The following is a 24184-nucleotide window of genomic DNA, read 5'->3' as shown; positions in this document are numbered from 1 at the left end:
AAGCATCTTATGGCACAAAGCATTTGTGGCCAGGATCATAAAGATCTGTTTACCTTGTAAAGAAGGAAGAGTCTCTAGAGTTCTGCACTGTGTTACAGTCAACAAATACTTCAGAGTTTAATTTATTATGCAGTGTTTTATTTATTATGCAGCATGCTAAGATTTGCAAGGGGCCTTGCTTAATGTTAACTACTCTTTAGCTCTCAGTTGTCAATGATGGAGAAGTACTTTTTCTTTCAGTTCTAATGATTGAGGTCATAGTAGGAAAGAGAAGAAAGCATGAACAACAGTCATCTTCGCTTTCTCTTTTCTCTTTGAGGTCCTCCAACAAGCCCACTTTAGTTTCAAGTTCATGTCCAGTCAAAATCTGTATTTATACCACACTTCTATCAAGCTTCAATTTTTAAAAATAAATCCACAGAAACTATTTAGGGAACAAAAATAATTTATCATGCTTATAGTTCACAGTAAAATGCACAAAACAGATGGAAGTAAACGGTCCATTTATAAGTTCAGTTCCTGTTAGGAACTGGATCTCATTTATAGATCATCAAATAGCATTATTGTACTGTACAGTAGTTCAGACTGCCAAGGACAACATCCTCTAAGTGGAATATATAAAGATAGGTTGAGGAAAGAATTTTTTAAATTACTGCTGAAGCAACTGACTAAATATTATCTTCAAGGAAGTATTTTTTGTGTGTGCTTCACTTCAACTACAGATTTGAATAGCAATATTTAATTGCATTTCTCTTCTGAATACTGCATAAGAAAGCATAAGATATTCACTGCTACAACGATTTCTCTATTTCATCTCTAATCTAAAAAATCTCAGATAATCAAGATTTCGTAAGTCCTTAGACTCTATCCAGTTGGGCATCTGCTAAGATAATCACTAAGAAATTCAAATAACCAAAACTGCACTTATGTTGTCTACAATAAAGGCAACTTCTGAGATTCACTTCGATTCCTGACACAACTGTTGAGCCTATAGCTATCTTAATTTATTATATCTGCCTGAATGTTAAGACTGTGGAGGAACCTGTTATTTAGGGTTTGTTTTTTCTAGAATGTGCATATATATTTATAAAACTGTTTATATACATTTACATACAAACAAACAAACACACACATTTATACACACATATCCACCCTTGACAGCTGCTAACAAAGTAGTCTTGTAATACCAGAATCTGAAATTCTGCATATAGCTGCATGACTATCAATCTGCCAAAGATGTATTAGAAAATAACCAAGGTTTTCCTGCAGCTTTCTGAAAGCTGAGCTACGAAGACAGTTACTGAATCTCGGCTGAAATACATTTCTCTTAAAAGTGCAAGAAGGTCAATTGGCAGGACTTACTGCCAAAGACTTGTAACTTTTTATGTGTGTTTTCACCGTAGTGACAGTATTATTTATGTTTCGTGGTGAAATACAGAAACCAAAAAATTGCACTACTGCACATAACTGGCAATGTGATACCAATTTTTTGTTTTGTTTTCTTCTCATAGGAGGTAGAATAGCTGGTAAGTCCCACGGAATTGCCATGAGATTACAGATGGCCAGAACCATCATAAGGAGACAGAAACACTCTTGATGAGCCCCTTGTTAATACATAATATCTATCTCAAGTTTAAGATAAAAAAAAATCATCAGTTTAACCACACAAACACAGAAAACAAGCACTGCTACCTATCCAGGTTTGATACCTCCTCTGCCAGCCATTTGTTCTTTTTCTACATTTAGAAGTATTCCTCTCCAGTTAGAGAGCAAAACAGAGATCTAGCCTCTTATCTGGAGGAAGGGTAAGATCTCAAATACGCCAGAAGGCCTTATGTTTGCTCAGTACAACAGCCAAGGCAATGTGTATTATTCATAAAACTGATCAGGTGTGGGACTAGTCAACCTCTTGATGCATTTCAGACAAGTTACAGTCTCTAGATCAGAAGCATTACCCTGTAACTAACATGGAAGACATCTACTACGATGTGCTCCAGGGATGCAGGTAAAAATTAGCAAATAGATGCTGCATATTCCAAATACTGAAATATAATTATCAATGAAATTAATTATAGTGCTAAAATTTTAATTCATTTTACTAATCTAACAAGTAGGTACCATCAAAACCTCCATCGGGAGCACTGATGGTGTAATGTCATGTTGCATGGATGAGTAATTTGTGCACTGATAAGAGACAGCTTATGCTTGCTGAAATGAGGAATCACATGCTCAAAGTCTTACTCGTTTTCCAACTGTCTACCTAGTTAGGTGAAAAGACAGTGCATGTACTCAGCACATGGCTGCAGAGGGTCTGACAAAATGGTGTCTGATATGGAAGTGTGTATGAGACAAAGGTGTGGAACTGAATGCAAAACAAACAAATGGCACTCATCGAGATTCATTGACACCTGCTGAACAGTTATGGAGACCAAACAGTGGATGTGAGCACAGTAAGGTGGTGGGTGGTCCATTTCAGCAGTGGTGATGGTCACTTCTGCTGGTGATTTTTACAAGCACAACATACAGGCTATTTTTCATCACTGGCAAAAAAAAAAAAACATTGCTAATGGTGGTGACTATGTTGAAAGATAGTGTTTGGTAGCTGAGAATTTGCTCCATCAAACAGTGTTACTCCTTGTATCTGCTGTAGCTTCCATGGTAATAAATAGGAGGCATTATTTTTGGAGAGATGAATGCAGCATATTGTACACTACTACTATTTTCACAAGCACGTGTATGATCACTGTAAAAAGAGGATACCATAAAACACTCCATCAAGCATTCGCACAAGTTCTACTTCTGTAACTTCTCTGAAGAAGTACTTTATCAAATATCAACACTGTTACACTTTACTTGCTGAAGAGCTGTATCTGGCTTGCCTAGGAAGATAGTAAGAAATCTGTCTGCATTTCTTCTGGGGCAAAAACACCTTAGAACACCAAGAAACTCTTTGCTCAGGAGTGTTAACTGTTACAGATTACTTATGGGAAGGTACATGCTCCTACCCACACAGTTTGCGTTGGGTTTTGGAGCAAAAATTTCTTCTGCTGTGGAACAAGGGTGACCTCTAGTGCTTCCAATACGTCAGTTCCAAGTAAAGCTAAATACAGAATAAGAACAAAAACAGCTACAAAAATTGAGTGCTTGGTAAATTCGGGTTATTGGTGTCCACTGAAACCTTAATCCTTCAAAGGCTAAGATTCAAAAATCTGTTCTCCATGAAGTATCACTGTTTAAAATACAGTTTTAGACTGATAGAGAATTTTGAAGAGAGAGATGAAATTAAGATAAAGATCAAAAGCAGGAACAAAGTAGGAATGCATTACAGCTATTCCATGAATAAACTTTTACAGATGTCAAACTAATAACAGTATAAAACTGGATGTGCTACATACTTGCTAAATTTCCAGAACACAAAATGAAAAAAAAGTGCCTACAGGAAAACTAAATCATGGCAAGCCTGCAAATTTTCAATTATGTCCTCTACAATACATATGAAAACATCAATTAATGCTAATTGCAGGCATTCATTAAAATACATTCAAAACACTAAAAATGTATTAGTAGCATTATTGATTTTTTCCACTCCACAGACTTTTTTCCTATGTTTTACATTATTTCATTATTATCATAACCATAGGCAACTGTCTATCTTCAACCCCATCACTTCTATTGCTTTGGAATTTACTTATTGAACCTGTCTGAATCTTCAAGGTAAGCTCAAGTGAAACAAAACAGGCCAGGGAAAGGTAAATAATGGTCACTTTACACAACCACAATTGTAAGAAACCATTTAAAAAAAAATTAGAGCTTCATCACAGAAATTTCTTCCCTCTCCTGTGCCAAAGTAAGCAACAGGACTACACGAATACTTAAAAGAGACATTGCAATCATGGATACAATCTAAACTAGTTTACATAAGAAATGAAACTGCATATTATGAAGATCTTTACAATTCCAACTTCATGGACAGGCAGTTTTAACTGAAAGCAAAGTATGTGAAAACTCACTTTCCAAGAAAACTAACTAATCAATGCGCTAGGGATCCAGCTCAGTAAAGAATGGACTTCAATCTGGATGATCTAAATAAGACAAAAATATGCCTATGCAAAGTCAAGTGTAAAATGATATTCTATCAGTCAAAGCAAACACAAATTATCAGTAGCACTTGAGGCTTCCCCTTGCTTCCAAACATAAATTTCAAAACATCAGATTATTCTAGCATTTTCAAGAATATATTTAGCTTCAAATATTTTACTATACTATTTTACTTCTCACCATTTTTTGGAGGTTTTTGAGAGCAGATGTTTTTGGAAATGAGCAAAAGTGAAAAATATTAGCCAAAAAGATAACACAGAATATGTCTCCATAAACATTTTGTAAGAAAAACATAAGTTAGGTCTTAATCAGGTGCATTACTTTGCCTTATCACATATTATAGAAATAAAAGCCAAGCCTGTACAGCTTGCCTGTAAGAATATAAAAAACCATTAATTTTTATCCATGATAAATTCAACGTATTTTCACAAATAGACATTAAGTGCTTACCTTGTAAATTCTAGCACATTTAGCAGTTCATATCTTTCTTCATGTCCCAACTGAAAAACAAAAGAATTGAGAATTAATGCAAAAAACCTAAAGCAGAAGAATCAAAGGAAAACAAACACATGGATACATACCATGATGCAGTTATTCTGTAATTATTCAATAAGACAACAGTAAATACACCACACTGTAATGTTTCTCCAAACTACTTACAGACTCTATAATTACGGAGTCAGGTGTCCTTCCAGTGAATACAAAACGAAGATGTCTGGCTGCTCTGACCAATGCTCCTTCATCTGCAACAAATCAATTAGCAGTACTTTTTTTATAAGATGTACGAAGAAACTGTTAGTTTGCCCCATGATTTAATGGATGCTTTTGATTTTTGCCTTGCTTTGTTCTCTCCTGAATTCAAAACCTGCCTATGAACGAGAGCAGGCTTGAACTAGACCTTTCGTGCTATACTTTTTTCTCACTCTCAAAGGATTTTATTAATACTTTTATCCCACTGAAAACATTTTTTTGTTCATTTTTGATTACAAACTCTTTGTTCTAAATTTCGTGGTTACCAAGCACAGAATAAGTTCACAAGCAAAGACATACATTTATGTTCCAGTTTGATTTTCATTTGCATTTGAGCACTTCCTTCAGACATCCACAACAATCTAATGACAGCTTAGGAATGCTACACGGTTAATCACTCTTTGCCCCTACATAACCTGTACATATTTTCTAAAGCAAATCAGAAAATTCTAAGTTCCTAGTTTTGAGACAAAACAGTCTAGCTTTTTAAATAAATTTTGCACGTTGAGTATGCATGTTAATGTTCTCTGAATTACTTGACTCTCACCTGGAGATGCTGCTTGATATATAATCTTATCACCTTCTCTTTCTGGAACAGCTGTATGACACACTGCCATCATTGTCAAAAACTCACATATAATAGGTGCAGTCGGCTAAAAAAATGGCAGAAAATGTTTAACAATTTAATCAATAAGTAACTGAAATGTAATAATAGATATGGACAAACAATAACCAATAAAATGTTAATTGAAGATTTCTCTTTTGAATATCAACAGATAAGCCTGCCAGACATTATCTATCTGTATATCAACTTCAACATGCAGAATAACTTCTCACTTGTGCGCTTCAGCATAGGCTATGCAGATAGAATTTATATCATTTGCAATCATACAATCAATAATGAAAAACCATAAACACAGAAATTCAAACAAGCATTTTATAGGGAAGGCAAGTCTGAATGATGAAAATGTAAAATGATTTCACAGCTAATTCTTATTATTCACTGAAGTCTCTTTCGATTCCAACTTTTTTATTAAAACTATCCCTTCTTGCATTACTTTTGTCTAACACCTTATTTATTAACATACTTTTTAAGAACCTATGGAAAGATGTAGCAACCAAACTTGAAAGTCATGTGCAAAATAACACAATGTCAGGCAGCTAGTTTTTAAAGGAAGATATTCAGATAAGTGTCTCAGACACTTTGAAATCTGCAAAGCTGAATGAATTTCAAATACTTCAACCAAGAGAGGGAAAAAGAATGTATCTAAGCAGAGATAGCTGATTGTTTTTGACCAGTAAGAACTAAAAAATATATTAATATCTCTCTCTCTCTGTCTCTCTCTATATATAGGGAGAGACGGAGAGAGATATTAGATTAAGTTTGCAAAATGAACAAACTGACTCCAAATGAAACTATTGCATTTCCCTTAAATAAGTTCAAAGCAGTCACTTCAATCAAGGTTTCTCGTAGTATATATACACTATCTGTGATCGGTGTTAGAATGTCAACAATGAAGACGAAATTAATGACTTCATAAAATAGTATCTGAAAACTTAACTTAATTCCATACTGAAACACCAATGAGTAACTTAGAGAACTCAAACAAATTCAAAGCTCTTCATAACCAAACAAGCAGGTTTGTCCCCTCACACTGAAGGCCCCCAAGATTCTTTAGGGCAACTCTGAAAGGCTAAATCAGAGATTCTTTTCTAAATCACTTACAAATGCATTCAACATACACTGTTGAAATTGGTTTGAAATTTCAAAGGAACCTGCTCATGTTATTTACACTTAATACTATATATCTACCAGAAAACTATATATCTACCAGAAAACAGATGTTATTCCCAGATGTATCTAATTAACATGTATCAGCAATGAATAATATAAAGGTATTCATGAGGGCATGCTGATTCTGTATGAGAACGTATTTTCCCTCAAAGGAAAACTCTGTGACTTGCTAAAAGCAACACTGAAAATTCAGAAAACAATGATAATTGTTTCTATGTAACTTACATGATTATTTTGAAGATTCTCCAGTAGGGATGAGTCACTAAACATTTTTTCGTCTCCATTTTGTGAGCCCTGCCTAGAAGTAATTTGGTAAAAGAGAGATCACCGTTAGTATATACTTAAGAGTTTGTATGCAAACAATCTACATTACTGTGCTAAGGTCAAACATAAATTTTGGTTTAAGATGTTACAAGAATGGCTGCAGTCACCCATGGTGTGAAAATGAACCAGATAAGAATTTGTTACAGGTCATTAAAAGTTTATCTAATTTTAATAAACCTTATATAAATACACTCAAATCCAGGTATGTTTTTCTGCTCACTTCAGATAACGCAGAATAAAGTCTTCAACTCACAAGTGGCTTCTTGTTATCTGATCTCCACAGAAAGAAATTATTGGAGGGACTCAGAACAACATATACGTGGAAGAACTTAAATTCCTTAAGAAATTAACAGCTTTGACATAGGTTTGCAATATGTTTGCAGAAAAGAAAGTCAGGTACCTGAAGGAGTAAGCAAACCAAATTCAGACATTATGGAACAAACATTCTGTTTGTTTCCCATTACTCGTGACCAAAATAACCTAAACTGAAGACAGAGAAGTAAGGATGAAGTAGCAAAGGATTGAAGAGACACTAGGTGGTGATAGTCCTTGAGAAACAGTCTTACACTAACTTTCACATTACCGAGGTCTTCTGCCTGAAGTAGCTACTTCTAGAAAGACTTGTTATGTCAACTGATTGCTGGGTATCAAGACAAACCAGCTGAGTTTGAATCTCAGGGACACAGAACAGTTCTGAAAAGTGAACCCACTCAGAGGAAAATATTATTTTCATTTACTTTGGATTTTGCCCTGCAGTGATTTATGTCGAAGGATAAGCCACATTTGTCTCAAAGGCAGTCTAAAGACCTTTTATGGAAACCAAAGAAGTGAGTTGTTATACTCCTGAATTACCCTATGAAGGAATACAAAATGACAGCATTCTGTATAACTACTCAAGGACAGCTTTTTCCAAAAGCCTGTTATGAAGTGAGAAATTCAAAGCATCCTCAATCACCAAGATTTATATTTATTTATTTTAAATGCAAAGCAGCTGTGCAAAATGTTAGCAGTCTCATACACATTCAATTTATTTACAGATTTCAAGCTTTGCTTGCTTAAAATTTTTAGACAAAGACTTCAGGCTATTTTTCAGATTCTCAATACTAAATCTGAAAAATACTTGTAGGCATAACTGCTTTCCAGTTAGACAGAAAATATTTATAATTAAAAAATATATATTTAAAAGCTTTGGAATTTGGTACATTATTTAAGTATAGAAATATTAGTCAAGCAGATTTTTTTAATTACAACAGACTTGCACATAAAAAATAACTTTCCTGAGTATTTGTGAATGTTTACACATCACTCATAGCTTATAAAGTACTGCTTTTTTTTTTTAACTACTATTCAGGCATTATTTCACTCATTTTGCCATTTCAGATGTGGTTATAGAACTTCTGATGCATATTAGTCAAAAACACTTATTTCACAGGCATGCTTTATTTCATTTAAGCACTGCATTAATGGAACCTCTCATTCGCACACATTAAGCATAGCAGTACATACTTTTAGTAATCAAGTTGCTATAACAAATACAGATATTCAGGTCAAGTAAGATATATGCATCTTTTTGGAAGAACGTGGGTGGAGTTTTACTTTTTTTTTTCTCAATTTTAAGAAATAACATTAATTCTAATCTGCAAAACTTTTTAAATGTAAGACGATAACATATTACACAGTTTTGTGTGACATCTCTTGCCGTGACTTTCAAGAAGTACAATAACAATAGTTTAAAGATTGTAAGTGACTTTTGTCCCTGATTTACTTCAGTTTATTTTGAAAAAGACTGTAAATATTTAGTTTAAGAAAGAACAACGAAGGAAGTGTAAGGCATCATGCAGAAGGCAACAGAAAGGAAGTCAGGACTCAGCCTTTCCTGAGGACCCCTGTTAAGAGACTGTCTCCACAAATGAAACTGTTATCTCAGTTTCAGTAAAGAAATAAATAATAGTAATTCTCTAAAACCATTTGCAGGAAGCAAAATATTAACACTAACTTACATATTTTTTACTCTCAAACATTATTTTTCAAACATGTTAGGGATTATTACTAAACTGTTACTGGATAACAGGAGAAAAGTGTGACCAAAGTTACCATAATACCAAGTACCTTTATAAAAGACAAAACTTTCTTCAGTACACGATTTAGATTTGTACAGGATTACCAGTAGGATACCTCAGTGATCCTGTTATCAATTCTATTCCGGAGTACAGATCCTAATGCCACAGAATTCTGATGGCATAAATTCGCATAAGACTTGTTTGGGCTGCATCAACTTGAAGATAAAATGACTTTTGAATAAAATATTTCGCAATTAGCTATCTTTCTGAAAAAATCTCACTGTTTCTAAGTTTCAATCTTTAACAAATGCCACATACTATTTGATTCTGAGAGCTTACCAATCATCTGAAGGAACACTATAGTCCTCAGGTTCAGGGCAATGGCTGCACATGAAGCAAGAGAGGAAGAGAAATAGGGATAGGAAAAAGAAACACAAAGGCTAAAAAAATTGGATTATGTATAAAAGAGAAGGCAGTTAATGAAATTAAGTGACTGAAAAAAAAAGTAAAGCTATCTCAACTGAGTATTTTGCTAGAGCCTAAAAAATAACAAAATACTGCAAAAATATGATGTTTCTCCTGAGGCTTCATAAAACAAAATCTACCATTTTCATTCTGCATGCCTGCTTACTAACTTCTACCAGTTGAACAAATTACAATTCTTACTTTATATTTCTGTATACACTTGAACAATGTTTTGATTGTAAATGAAAGGTAAATTTTTATTTTTGCTATGATAATGAAACTTATCTGAGTTGTCAAAATGTTCAAGAGCATAGCCAGCCATAGCACATCAGGATTCAGCCCTGTGATGACACGTTTGAACATACCACAATTAGCTGACATAGCTGATATAGAGTTGTGTGTGTGTACAGGTAGATATATGAAATATCAGGGTTAGAATGGCACTTTATTACAGCTCTTAATTTAAAACAAACAAATGAAAAAAGCACACAGAATGGTTAAGGATCAAAGTTTCTTAAAACAGAAAGCTGACACTAGAATCCTCAAAATTACTTTACTCAAATGATAAAGGCACACCGCTAGCTTAAGCCATAAACTCAATCTCATGGACTCTGCTTGGTCTCTGCCCAGTTTCAGAGGTATCTAATTATCAGCTTATTGATCAGACTAGGTCCAGCATCTCATATACTGGGCAGCCATGCTGTCACTCAAAATATAGGTGCTTCTGCTCTATTCACTGCTCTAATTGATTTATTTTAAGTAAACCACCTTGGAAGTTTGAAGCCTTTGCAAACTCAGTTGAAGAATTTGGCTGTAACTATTGACAAGTAAGTAAGAAAATTATTTGTTTGCACTTAGCTGGAGAGGTTTCTTAATAGGAACACCAATACCATGAGTTATGCCATTTAAACAATATTCATAAAAGCCAGCTAGGTGACAGGGTAAAGCATAGCAGTTCAAATTCTTGTTCATCCTCTGTATCATCTAGTGAAAAAGTATGTATCCATGTAAAATATGAAGCATGGACTAATAAGGAAGACCATGCATTTTTGCGAATGTGAGGGAAGAGTTGTACACTGAAGTTGTGTTACAGCAGTAAGCATAGCTATACTTTTGCTTGCAGAAAGAAGCACACATACTTCCTATTAATAGCATTTCACAGTCACAAACAAATTGATCCTTAGTTGCATCTACTGCCAGGCACAGAAGATAATTTTTATTATGGTGTTACTTTAACTGTGTTCAAATATGCATAGATGGAGGAAAGGCATACAAATAAGGAAATCAGTATATAATAAAATACCTACCCATAAGCAACTCCTGCCACAGTACATTTTTTAAACTGCATGACGTTGCATGTCAGAGTACCCGTTTTATCAGAAAATATGTATTTGACCTAAATGAATGATGAAATCATTATGTATTAATATTCAGCAGTTACTTACATATCTAGTACAAGTTTGGCTATTAACACACTAAAGTAAATACATTTTTACCACTTCCACAATCTTCATAGCAACACAGAACAATTTGAGTTGGAATGGACTTTAAAGCCCATCCAAGCTCCTGCTGTGGGCAGGGCTGCCACCCACCAGATCAGATGGCCCAGGGCCCTACCCAACCTGGCCTTGAAAGCCTCCAGGGATGGGGCATCCACAGCTTCTCTAGGCAGCCTATTAAAGCGCGTCACTACTCTGAGTGAAGAACATCTGAGTATTTAATCTAAATCTATCCTCTTTTAGTTTACAGCCATTACCCCATGTCCCAGGTCCTATCACTATAATCCCTGATAAAGAATCCCCCCCACCCTTTATGTACTAGAAGAATGCTACAGGACTCAGATACAGCTCTACAAAGTCAGACATTCAGAAAAAATGAACATGACAAACTCTTGTGAAAAGTGATTGCTTTTACAATATTAAAAGGGAACTCTAAAATGCAGAATTTATCTCTGTCAAAATCAAGAAAAAGAAAAAAGTAAAATAAAGAAAAAATGTAAAATAAAAAGACTAAGGCACATATAGTTTTAAAAATAAGCTCTCACTTATTTTTTTAATAACTTAGATTTTAAAACACTGACTTAGAGCCAGTAATCTTTTCTACCTGTCCAAGTTCCTCATTGAGGTTGGAAGTACGAGCCATCGCAGCAGTGTCAGTAGGTTCATAATGCATGTCTATGTCCTACAGGAAAAATGAAAGTGTATGTTTAAAAATTATCTTTCCAGAACATGTTATGAAAAAAATCTGGTATGTTAACAGAAAAGAAAACCATAGAAGAACAGATCGAACACAAAAACAAGGGATCTACTTCTATTTATTTCAACATGGGAGCCACACACACAGTCAGATCACTTCCAAAAATCTGTAAGACTAAGATTTTACAGAACACTGGAAGTAATCTGAGTACTAGCAAAACTGTTGAACCCATGCATCTAAAACAGATTTGTCAATAGACAGAAACATTGTAATACTTAGCATGAAATAAGTGCAACTATTCACATTGTACTCACTTCTAAACACTATGATAAATATTCCTTAAGCTGAAGACAGAGATAAATTTAAGAGTACACAATAACTTTAGAACACATTGTTAGTTGTTTTATTCCTTCTCTCTCATCTTTAGCCCCCCTTCCTCCCCCCCCCACCAAAACAAATCCAAACAAAAGGAGTTCCATTTAAAATACAATAAAAATATGAAAACACTGTAAAGTATGGCAGTGTAGTGCTACAAATTGCAGATAATCAAATTCTCTATACTAATACCTTATGTACACACAGAAGGATTATGTTTAAGATAGAAAATGTCCAGAGACCCCTATTAAGCTAAATGTATTTAGAGACAACAAATCCCTCATGATGTGAAATAGAGGGAATAGAAGTTACAACTGTCTCCTTCAGGATTTGCTGCATAGACACTAGTTGGCAATCTGCACATTCAATGCAGGTTAGCCTTTACTGAATAGGGAACACAAAGGAACGAATTCCTTCCATTCTTTTATAATTTGCATAATTATTTTTGCTGTAGCACAGAAGAAAAGAAATAAAAAATACCTAACTACTCACAAAAATATTTGACTTTTACAGTGTATTATGGTTTTGCTAATGAGTATTCTTTTATATCTATCCGCATGACCTCACACAAATCTATTTCATACATTTGACCAAGGAATCAGATTATAGAGCTCAGAATTGTATGATTAACTTACATTTAGATAAAATTGAAAAACTGAAGGCATAATAACAAAATCCCTTATGTGGCTTTAAACAACAACAACAAAAAACAACCAATATTCCTCCCTTCGACAACCCAACTGACATTGTAACCCCTTTTTTAATGACAGAAAAAGAAGACATCCAAATGTTCTTTATATACACTGCAAAAGATAATACTAATAGACAGTGGCTTTGTAGCAAAAAGTTTATAATGCAGTGGCAAAAAAAAAAGAAAAAAAGAGGCTAAATATAGGGAAAAAAAACAAACATGGGCTAAGCTCAGAAAGAACAAAAAAATGAAACAGTACAAAACTCCACTGGACTGCAAGATACTTTCTTCTGATCATTCTGGCGGAACCTCTGCTACCTAAGAATTAATGAGAAAGTACAAAGCACTGTAAAAAGTGCTACAAAAAGTTTGTATGAGCATAAAATGGTAAATAAAGCCACATATATAATTACCTTCTCAGATTTCAGTAATAATAAACAGCACTCTTAAGTATTTACTATGAGAAAATAGATCTATACATAAACAAGCATTTAACTTAATTGTAAGCCACCTAGTTTTAGAAATTTATATATATTATAGAAATATTTACCCAATTTATGAAATATGCTTGGATAAATTTAACAACTTCAAGTGTAACCAACAAACTGATAGGAATTAGATTATTGAAGAGAATGATAAAAGTCAAGAAGTTTAAACCGAAGTTGCTTGCTCCACCATCTGCCAAAATACAAAACAAATCAGAAAACATTTAAGACCATATTTAAAAGCAAGTGCATATAGTGTATTCAGAGCATTAATTGCTGATTTTGTAATTTCTTTGTCTAAAAGACACCTAAGAATTTATAAATTACTGCCTTAAAAATGGTATGCAACAAGAAAGGTTTCTTAAATAACATTAGCCATCAGCGATTTAAGAGTTCTGAGAGTACATTCCACAACAATGAATAACAAGGTCAATGTGTTAGCCCATGTTAAGAATACACTCGTGTTAGCCTATATAGGCTTATGACTAGTGTTTGGAAATGCATTATCTGTTTTTAGCAGTGCCTACAGCCTGATATTAAGACAGAAGGAAAGAGAAACGGAGCAAAGGTCAGACATGCAGTTTCACAGTGGCTGAGATTTGTCAAAATTGTGGACTGTTGCAGAAGACTGCCCTCCAGAAAATTAGCAGCTCTCCCAATTGAAAATCCTGGTGATCCTGTTCCAGTCTTTCCATTGTACACACAGTACCTTTGCATTTATACTGTATGCAATTCAGAAGTGCTTCAAAAACACATGCTGTTTTATTATATTTTTTAATGGCAAAAAAAAAAGAAAGAAAGAAAGAAAAAAGAAATCCACACTGTGTTCAGTGGTGTGCTTTACAAACATCCTTCTGGGAGATACAGGGCTGTGGCTGTGGGCCTACAGCAAGTGCGCCTGCTTGTTACAGTAAAATCTACGTTTTGGATACTTTTGTTAAATACCAATTCCAGAATCAAATGAAGTACAAATTTGGAAGATCAGGGGGGTAACACTGTTTTTCTAACTAATGGCAATCTAGATTAAATTAAGTTTGATACATATTACTGGTTAAAAATAAAAATTGTGCTAACAAAATTCCAAAAGCATTCCCCAGAAAAGACGGAACTCTAATGAGAATGTAATTAAATAAAGAGAAAAATTCAATAAAGGTAAAGGGGAATAAATTGCCTCTTACATATTAGCAGTACCTTGTTCAAGAACAATTCTAAAGGGCATAACTTGAAACAGTAGAAGTCCATTTAATCATGTAACGTAGCAGTAAGTGGACTGATAAAGACGATCACTTGAAAATCCCACCAAATCTCAATGGCCACTATTTCAAGTTTTCTTATTTTCAGGAATAAAAAAATAAAAGCTTCAGAACTACATCACTACTTTGCTAACCACTATCTTCCAAAGACTTTCACAATTATTTATTTGACTACTACATTGGGCAGCTTTGTATTCAAGACTTGATGGTGTCAGAAGAAGAAAATCTAGTTCTATCTTGACTACCTAAGTAAAGAAGGCTCTAGACCCTCTGTAAGAAGTTCTGAAAACACCACTAGCAGATCACATAGTATATTTATGAAGACTTTCTTTAGATCTAGGTCCCTCATTGAGAGTTGAATGCTGTCAGTACATTGCATCCTGCTGGAAGACCTGCATAACATTCCATTGCCTTTGTCAACTGAAAGTAGAGCTGTCCATATATTAGATGAGAGGAGATCAATGTGCCTGTTCATTTCAGGAACAGCCTGTTTGGATCTGACACTGACAGGCAGTGTTTACTTAGACTCTTGAAAAGTATAAAAACTATGAAGCCGCAGTATCATTTCCTGAGACAAGGGAGTTTAAAAATTTGGGGAAGAAACCGCAGGTTTACATGCAATTCATCAGCAATAACTGACAATTGCTTCAGCTTGGTATCAGTGAGGTTCACTATGTCACCAGAATGCTGGTACAAACCTTACTCAGTTGCAGAGATGCAGAAGCTTCAATAACAAAATTCCCTTTCTGAATATAGCAACAACTCACATTGCACAGTACGGTAAAACTTACACTAGCTGCGATATACCTAGACTAACAACTTCAGTAAACAACCAGTAAAGAAGGACTGATTGAAGGATGGTAATCATCCCCCTTTCCAAAAGTGTAAGGCCTCAGGATAAAGTGAGCAGTAAATTAGTAATACATTACTTTACAGCTTACAATTTAGATCAAGATACCAATCTCTTTCAGAATGCCTTCGATTCCATACAGCTGAACCAATAGAGCAGATCAAAGACATGGCAATAAGGATGCAGAAAAGAATCAAAATCTGAATATTCGTAATTCGTTCCACATTAGACATTTTAAGAGGTGGACTTGTTGAATTCTGCAAAAGACAGAAAACAGAAGTGGCCATTAAAAGATGTACAGAGTTCCAATTTCCAAATTACAGGTTATTGAATTCTTTTCTAAATATTCTCCCAGGTACCATCATGATAAATGGCAGAAATGTTTCACTCAGAGAAAAAGAAAGCAAAACCAAAAAAAAACCTTAAACACCAACAGCTAAACGTAAACATTTAAAACGTATTTAAAATATATGTGCATACATCCTATGAGAGCTATAGGAAGTTACTGGTAATTAATACTATCAAATTTATTTTAAAATAACTGCTTTACAGATCAGAAAAGCAATAAACAAGACACGCACGACCAAACCGAAAGCATCCTTTCTGTTGAACAAACACAATTCAATTTTGATATTTCAAACACTACCGGGAAAATAACTTTATAGCTTAAGAATGGTTCTCTTCCCTCCTTATTTTGTAAATCGAGTTTCACTTCATTTCCTGATGAGAATGCTTACCTTCATACTTGAAAGAAAGCTCCACAAGAGGACAGTTTTAGGAGCAGTCAAAAATAAAAAAAGATGAACAGGCAAACTATAATGATCCAACTTACTAATAAAACAGTTTTCAAAAACACAAGTTAAAAAGAGAATCAAAAAACATGCTCACTAGTGAAAAAACTACTCTTTCTAAGCAATCAATAACTGTCTAATAGCTCTAAAAGCAGTTATTTTCTTGAAGTAAAACCAACAAAAATAAAGATGCACTATTACTGACTTTTGAACTACTATACTCCATCTAGTTATGTTTTCTTAAACTTTTTTTTTGTGTCCTATAACACAGACATATTAAAAGGTAACAAGGTAATTATATGAAAATTAAAAAAAAAATAAATCCAAGTGACAAACCTGCATAAGTTTTGTGTCATGTCCTGTATAGACAACAATCCCATGAACCCACTGAGTATTTCTCAACTGAGCTCCTCGTAGAAGAATCTGGTCAGATCCCAATGGAACAGTACTAGAAGGAAGCATTTTTGTATTTTAGCATCAGAACACTTAATGTAATAATAATAATTCATAAGAATAAATGCAAACAGTACTTGTTAAAACTTCTTACTAAGTTCAGAGAAATGAGCTAAACTTACTTATAGTAAATACACCAGAACCTCATTTTCAGAGTTAAAGTAGTTGATGTGCTGACTTAGAGAAAATCTGAGTTTAAAGCAAGTCACATATGGAGCCCAAATATTTAACTTCACAACAGTATTACTTACCACTTAATTTTGATTAAGAATGTTAAAGATATGGTACTGCATAGTAAGCACGCTGAAACCAAGAAATGTTAATTTTCCTTTCAGATTAAAAAGTTTTGTCTAATTGTATGCTGAAACATGACAGCTCTTACAAAACTGATTTTTCCAAAGCAGTTCTCAAATTAAACAGTCTTCTCTGAACTCTCAGCCTAATCCTTTCTTCCAGCTGTATGAGGAATTCATAAAATGCTGGAAACATTTGACTGTCTTAAATTTAGACAACTGACTTTGTGAATATACTGTAGCTTAGTTACTTTTTTTCATAAAATAAGAAGTTTTAGATAATTATTACTGTTCCTCATACAATTAACTTCCTGTTTTTGCACTTTTGTCTACATAAATACTAGCTATCAGATTCACCAATAGTGCATTAGTGCTTGCCATTCTCACTTAAATCTACCATCTCCACAGCGATTGAAAACCAACATGTTAGGATAACATATAAGTTGCCTGATGATAGCAGTTATATCCTCTGATACATAAGCTATAAATAGCCTGAGCAAGCCATCATATTTAGTAATATTTCTGGCAGTTTCAAGAAGTTTTATGTATTAATTTCTTCTGGACCCTCATTTCCCCTTCTATCCTCTCACAAACAAGCTTTTAAAGTGAAAAGACAGCAAGTAAAAAAGAAACAACACATTCTTCCTTCCCTAAAAATAACAGTAGCAATAGAGTTTTTTGGAATAAGTTCTCACAGAAACTAGGAAAAAAAAAAAAAACCTGTTCAGGAAAAAAATGTTTGAGTACTTTTCCATACAAAACAGGCAAATAACAAACCCTACTTCGCCACGACTAACTGTCTAGGATACTACCAAGAAACCAGAAAAAAAACTTAAAAATATGCAACATACTGAAATTGACTTGAATTGTAGCATCTTTGTTTTGTGGTAAAATTAGAAGAAAATTATTTTCCTTTCAAGTATGAAAGGAACTGAAGGGGTCTGAAATAGCCAATAATCATTAAGAGGGACTCATTCTGTCATCAAATATTGTTTCTATTTTTAAAAAAATGCATTCCTTTCTCTAAAGCAGTCAAAGTTATGAAATGAATTGTCATTCCAAGAGTAATCAGATTTTTCAGAACTATTAACAAGAATTTCACCTATAAAAGATGAAAGTAATAGCTTTTTTGGTTATATGCTTATGTTATCCACAGATAAACTAGAAACTTTTAAAACTGTAGACCTTCTCTGGAACGCCAAGATGTTCTGTCCCTTCTACTAACATGAAGAGGTAAAGGAACTCTAGTATGGCAGTAGTAAAAACTTTCTACTCCTAATTGTACTCCTTGAAGAGTCAGGTTGAGTTCTAAGACCGCTGCAACTTCTTAGCCCTCCTGCTTATTTCTCCTCTTAAAAACTCTGACGAGTATGCAGTGAAGTCCTTTCTACTGCAGGATTTTTTTTTTTCCCCCTCCATCAAACAGATCTCAAATAGGTATGGATACCCCTCCAACCTGGAACAGGAGTTTATCCTCAAAGGCCTGTTACTAGGAAGGCTATTAAAACAGAATGGTGATCGCAGCCTGTGGGAGTGGTCCCCAACAGTATTGCTGCGCAGATGAAGATAAACAGCAGAACAACAGGGGACAGACATAGAAAGTCCCCATCTGCTAGGTACTATGCTACTTCTTTCAACATTGTGACCTTACCCCATTCCGTAACAGTGTTGTCACTGGACAGAGCACCCAAGTCTCTTGGCCTTAACCTTCTCAAAACTGCCCCAGCTCATCTAATTCCTATTGTATACTGCACAACTAATTGTTTCTCAGCAATAAATGTTGCTTATATTCAGTGAAGAATGTTCTTAATAGGGAAATATCCCTTCAGCGTACTGCCCAGCTAAGGCTGTCACTGGCATATTAAGAGCTATTAATTTCAAGGACTTTTTCGAAAGCTTAGATGGCAAGGTGATTTTTTTTTTTTTTTTTTTTTTTTTTTTTTAATCAAACAATGTATTTTTATTCACAGTTTCCTCAGATGGTCTTCGGGAAAATGTTTACTTCAGGTCTGGACAGTCAATGTCTGTCCCTTGTTTTTAACTTGTTAATCTATTTTTCTCTGAGCTTTTTATCTAATCATAACTTCAAATTCATCCAGGCTAAGGAACTTTTCTCCATTCTCCAGCTATTAGTCTTCAGCTCCTAAAAATGATATATATTTTTGAGCATAAAAAAAGAGCTGCACCTTTCACACACAGAGTTAATATACTCAAAAACTGAAGATATCATGAAAATATTTTTGACCTTAAAATAATCTACAGATCTAGCAAAAAAAATTAATTGTAGTGGAGTTCTACTTTCTTGAATATTAAATATCCAAAAAAGAACCACTGCCTTTTTACAGCTGCTTTCCCATGAAACGAAGAAGAAAAGATTGAAAAGACCACCCAGATACAACATTTATGGACCACAGCGTTCTTGTACTCCAATGAGTTATATAAAAGGAAAGAAGAAATAAAAGGGAAAAGTGTCTTCATTACTCCTTTTGCTTTTCCAAAAATGTAAGATAGTGGATACAGTGAAAAATCTAATTGTGGGATCTTAAACATCTAGATAAATGCTAGTTAGATTAATCTGTGTTACAGATAATATGGGCAGAAAGAGAACTCATCTTTGATTTTTTTCTGGTTGGAAATTAGGTCAGGATCCAAAAAAAGTTACTTACCTGCAATTCTTTTTCACTGAAGGTAAATATTATATTAGAACCACACTTTTGGAACTATCCTACTGAACAGCAAATATATCTAAATATTCACAGACTGAATTTCTCAAATGACAATTTGCTTGACCAGCAGATGGCATGCTCCTACACATTCTCGAGGCATACCAGCCATCACCACATTTAATATTTCTTTTTTTACTCAAATTTTAAAATTAAATAATTCAGTTAAACAGAAAAGTGTGTTTTCTCCCTAGCCAGGGAGGAAGGATGGATGTGTGGATCTAGTATAACTATTACCTTCAGAGAAGAATTACAGGTAAATGTTTTTCTCTTCTTAACGACAAGTACAGTGGAATTATAATAGATCCACACTCTTGCGACTGAAAACTCCCGGAATGCATCTGTAAGAAATCAGTAAATAAAAATGGAATATAAAAAAGGTATTTAAGGATTAGTTAGTAATATATATTATCAATCCAGAAACAGAAACATGGATAATACTGCATATGGAGAAATAAAAGCCTACCAAATAAAAAAAATGTAATGTACATATTCAGGAATGAAGCACTAAACAATTCTGGATCTAATAACAAATTAGCTTTGAAACTACAGAAAACTCCAAATATCTATTGTGTAAATACTTAAAAATTTTTAGAATGTAAGTAGTTTTATAAGCAAATATGCTGTAATTGCACTGAGGCTGTCCATTTTTAGAGAAACATACTTTCAGTAAGCTAAAGTATTCAATGTCTTTAGGCTATTTAATAAAGAGATTTTGAAGTACATAGTAACGGATTCAGTTCCTCTAATAATAATAATAACAAAAACCAAGATAATAAAAGAACAAACGAAACAAAAAACCCTGCAAAAACAACAAAATCAGACAAGAAATTTCTTATGTACAGATTCTATAATACAGAATTAATAGATGAGGAATTAGATCCTTATAAAGTGAGTTACATAGTAGCTACAAATCAGCAAACTACTAGAATTTGGTTCATACACCCTTCTATTATTAATAGCTGTTGGTTTCTGAAGATCAACTAGTATTAAAACTCAATCTGCAGAAGATTTTACAATTGCAATCTTCTGAAGAATAAAGACTAATAAAGAATATATCAGAAATGTTTTTTTACCTCTCTAGACTATAGAATGAAGACCTTACCATTTATATTTGGAGTAGTTTAACAACATGTACTTATTTACTAATAGATTGGAACTACTGAGATCTTTCTCCTTGGATTTACATACCCATGCCCATCCAGTCTGATGTTTCCAACAAAGTCATACAGATGTCGGTTTGGGCTCTCACATTCAATTCTGCCTGAAAGTCTCATCAAACTTTCTATGTCCTTTATATCTGATGTTAGGGGCAAACCCTGCAAAAAAAAAAAAAACGTTTGTTACAACATTTAAAATTGCTTTCCTATATACCATTCTATGCATTTCAAATCTAACAGTGCAAGACATGAAAACCAGTATTCCTATGGGAATAAAACAGGACCACTACATTTTACTGTCATACTGCGAGTAAAAGTCACCTTAGTATCGTAAAATATCATGACGAAGACAGGGTCATAGACAATCATGTAACTCAGCAACAATGTCCATGCACAGACACTGCACACTCAGTTAAAAACTGCCATTCCCTACCTGCCCCTCAAGGACAATACCAGCACTAGCAGCTTCTTTCTGCAGTGCTTTTGTCTCTTTTATACTCTAAAAATAAACATACCTGGACAACAAATCCATCCACTTGTTCACCCACAGGAAACCCCTTGAAGTGCAAAAAATAGCTTAAAGTTTAAGCATTCATTCCTTCCATTTAATGCATGGAACAAAAACATTTATGAGATAGCAATAACCCACGGCTTTTTATTCAAACTATTAAAATTTCACAGCCTTCTAAAATGAGCATGAGCATCCTAAAATGTCTTATAAGCAATAATAGACTAAAAATAATATTGGAAGTATTCTCAAAAACAAAATTCCTACCTGTCGAATTTTTAAGTTTGTCTCACCATCTAAGTTAGATGTTTCGATGTAGCACATAGCTTGTGGTTCACTATTAAGAAAAGAAAAATCCTTAATTTTATATTACAATGTCAAAATCCATGAACTTTCTTTACTCTTCTAATATCTGCTTAGGCAATCAGCTTTATTTTTTTTTTCTTTCCTTATCAAATCTTGAGAACTAAAATAATATATAGGCAAATCTGTGAAATTACCAACAGTACTTCACATTGTCAGAAAAGTTTGCCAGAAGCTATCTTTTCAGATGAAACTCTGCTGAAAATGCAGCATAATTTTATTATTAAGTTTTTACAAGAAATTATATATAGGCACAAACACAGTATAACTGTAGTGCTTTCTGCCACATACAGTGGTAGTTTAAATATGAAGGATTTTTGCAAAGAGTTCTCTTACATTTACATCCATACTATAGACTTTTAAACATTTGCATAATCACCCTCTTTATGCAATTTAAAAACACTTTTAAAAAATGTTAATTATTTTTTTAAGGTTTAACCAGAAAAATCACAGCTTTCATATTTTGTCTCTTTGAAATATGCTGATACATGGCTTATGTCTTACACTTTTTTCAATACAACTTTTTGATGCGTAATACACAGCAGTGATTTTGTATCTTGTACAACACCTCAAGATTTGAAAGATACAACCATTATGGAGGTGTTAACTAGGCAAACAGAAAGAAGGATAAAATGACTTTTCTGCAAACAGAACAACAGGTCAAACAGGTCAGGATTTCTGAATTACTCCACTCAGCTTTCATTTTCTGCATACGAGGACAGAGCACTTACTATTTATAGCTGTGATAAATTAAGATCCTGCAAAGGACCGGAAGAGCCATGAAACAAACAAACAAGAAAAACAACACACCTTACAACTTAGAAGAATTAATGCCTACTCTCTATACCATTTTGAAGCTAACGTTTCTCCTTCTTTCTAGCATGGAAATCCAGAGTCAAGAGCTTTTTTTTTTTTTTTTTTTTTTTTTGAGTTTTCCTTAATACAACAACAGCTGCTGCTAAGTCACAACTTTATTCTGCAAGCATTCTAAAACTACATAGGTCATCCTAGCATATTTTCGTGAAGCAAGAGCATTAAAACGTACTAAATCATTGTCATAAACTGTTCTCAGGAGAGTACTTTCTTCTTGGCAAACTTTTCTAAAAATGTAAATAACTTCTGTCTAGATTGTTTGGCTGGAATCACCTGTATAAAACACTACTACAATGCTAGCATCTTAATTAGTTAATAGTAAAAAAAAAAAAACCCGAACAATATTTTTGTGAAGCACTTTTAAGAAAGACTAGGACAGCAAAGACATTTCCAGTGAAACACATGCTCAATTGTAATTACTTTAGCAGATAGCAGTGACCTCCAAAGTAAATGAATTACAGCTGGATCAAGGCAGGCCCATTGATTTAGTGAAAAAAAAACAAAGTCTGGTAACAGTGCAGACAATAGCATAAAGCTGACATGTCTAGGAAACATGCATTTTGTCACAGTACACAAGGACAGCGCTGCTTTTGCCACTGCATGCAGCAGAGAATGTGCAACATTCAAATTTGTGCAGAGGGTCCTCTACCAGCCCTACCAATAATGTTCTGTAATCTTCACTGAAAATACGAGTTGGTGCTTTACTCTGTGTTTATTTAATGACAACTTGTCTGATAAGATTTCACGAGGATAGTGTAAAATCTTAAAAAGAAGGTCTGGAACAAGTTCTTGCTTCTTGGAGAATTACCATCTATTTACGCTTTAAAGGATCTGCACTTACATCAACTGTACCTTTTCTAATTTTATAAATGCGTGGGTTTTGCTCAAGAAAGATGAATGGCAAAGCAAACACTACCAACACATAAGCATTCTTTATAGTTGGTATATGAGGACCCACATACACATATCCTGTGCAACTGGTTTATTCTAACCTTGACGACAGACTGATGAGATCAGCTGGGAGATGTTCCCCATTGGTCACTTTCACTACTTCCCCTACTGCCACCTACACATCCCAGTTTGAAAATGATTAGAACAGAAATATAAGTGATAGGGGAAAAAAAAACAAAACAAAAAAGAAAACAAATGGACAAAGACAAAAAGACAGAGTTTGAAATTATTATACAAACAATATATGTTAATTAAAATGTCTGATGACATTTTTTTCAAAATCTATTTTTATCAGGTCAGAAATAAAAGAATAAAAATATTTCCATCTGTATTCAAGTGGGTCATTTTACTTTAAGGCACCAATCTTAGACTGCAGAGAACACTGGTATTGAACAGAAAGCAGAATCTCAGCTGACAGAAGATTCTAACCATTCCATAAACTGTTTAAAAGTAAAACTAAACCAAACCACAACAAAAAATTATCCAGCAACGTATCAAGGAAGCTGAGTGAAAAGAACATGCAAAAAATGATTTTGTGTTTTCTGTTTTTGTTTTATAATCTTTAATTTCTCATTAACTTGCAAGAACAAAACAGAATTTAAGTCTTATAGGACTGTTATTTCCACTGTAAGAGACAGTATGATCTTAATTATGTTAGGAAATTGTAATTCTCCAGAAACCACTAGCACTTGTAAAAAGAAACAAATACTATTAGTTTGAAATAAAA

The 24184-nt window shown here is 33.9% G+C and overlaps 1 protein-coding gene across 6 annotated transcripts in view; it reads right to left on the bottom strand.

The window, feature by feature from the left end:
- The window catches only part of ATP8A1 (ATPase phospholipid transporting 8A1), a 94151-nt gene that overhangs the window by 47978 nt on the left and 21989 nt on the right, over nucleotides 1-24184 (bottom strand). For 3 of the 6 annotated variants that reach the window (XM_025149963.3, XM_040699788.2, XM_004936074.5), the window contains 12 exons: nucleotides 21538-21607; nucleotides 20794-20921; nucleotides 16470-16581; nucleotides 15434-15599; nucleotides 13305-13432; nucleotides 11596-11673; nucleotides 10800-10888; nucleotides 9367-9411; nucleotides 6869-6941; nucleotides 5396-5501; nucleotides 4759-4841; nucleotides 4549-4598 (listed from right to left, as the gene is read on the bottom strand). In XM_025149963.3, coding sequence (XP_025005731.1) covers nucleotides 4549-4598; nucleotides 4759-4841; nucleotides 5396-5501; nucleotides 6869-6941; nucleotides 9367-9411; nucleotides 10800-10888; nucleotides 11596-11673; nucleotides 13305-13432; nucleotides 15434-15599; nucleotides 16470-16581; nucleotides 20794-20921; nucleotides 21538-21607 — 1128 coding nt within the window. Of the gene's footprint in view, nucleotides 1-4548; nucleotides 4599-4758; nucleotides 4842-5395; nucleotides 5502-6868; nucleotides 6942-9366; nucleotides 9412-10799; nucleotides 10889-11595; nucleotides 11674-13304; nucleotides 13433-15433; nucleotides 15600-16469; nucleotides 16582-20793; nucleotides 20922-21537; nucleotides 21608-23498; nucleotides 23573-24184 lie in introns of all 6 variants that reach the window. The other 3 variants (XM_040699786.2, XM_040699789.2, XM_040699787.2) reach the window with 2 other exon arrangements.

Source organism: Gallus gallus, chromosome 4 (genome assembly GCF_016699485.2).
Source record: "Gallus gallus isolate bGalGal1 chromosome 4, bGalGal1.mat.broiler.GRCg7b, whole genome shotgun sequence".
NCBI classification, from domain to species: Eukaryota; Metazoa; Chordata; class Aves; order Galliformes; family Phasianidae; genus Gallus; species Gallus gallus.
Note: the sequence above shows the minus strand (reverse complement) of the source record. Positions and strands in the feature narration are given on the sequence as shown.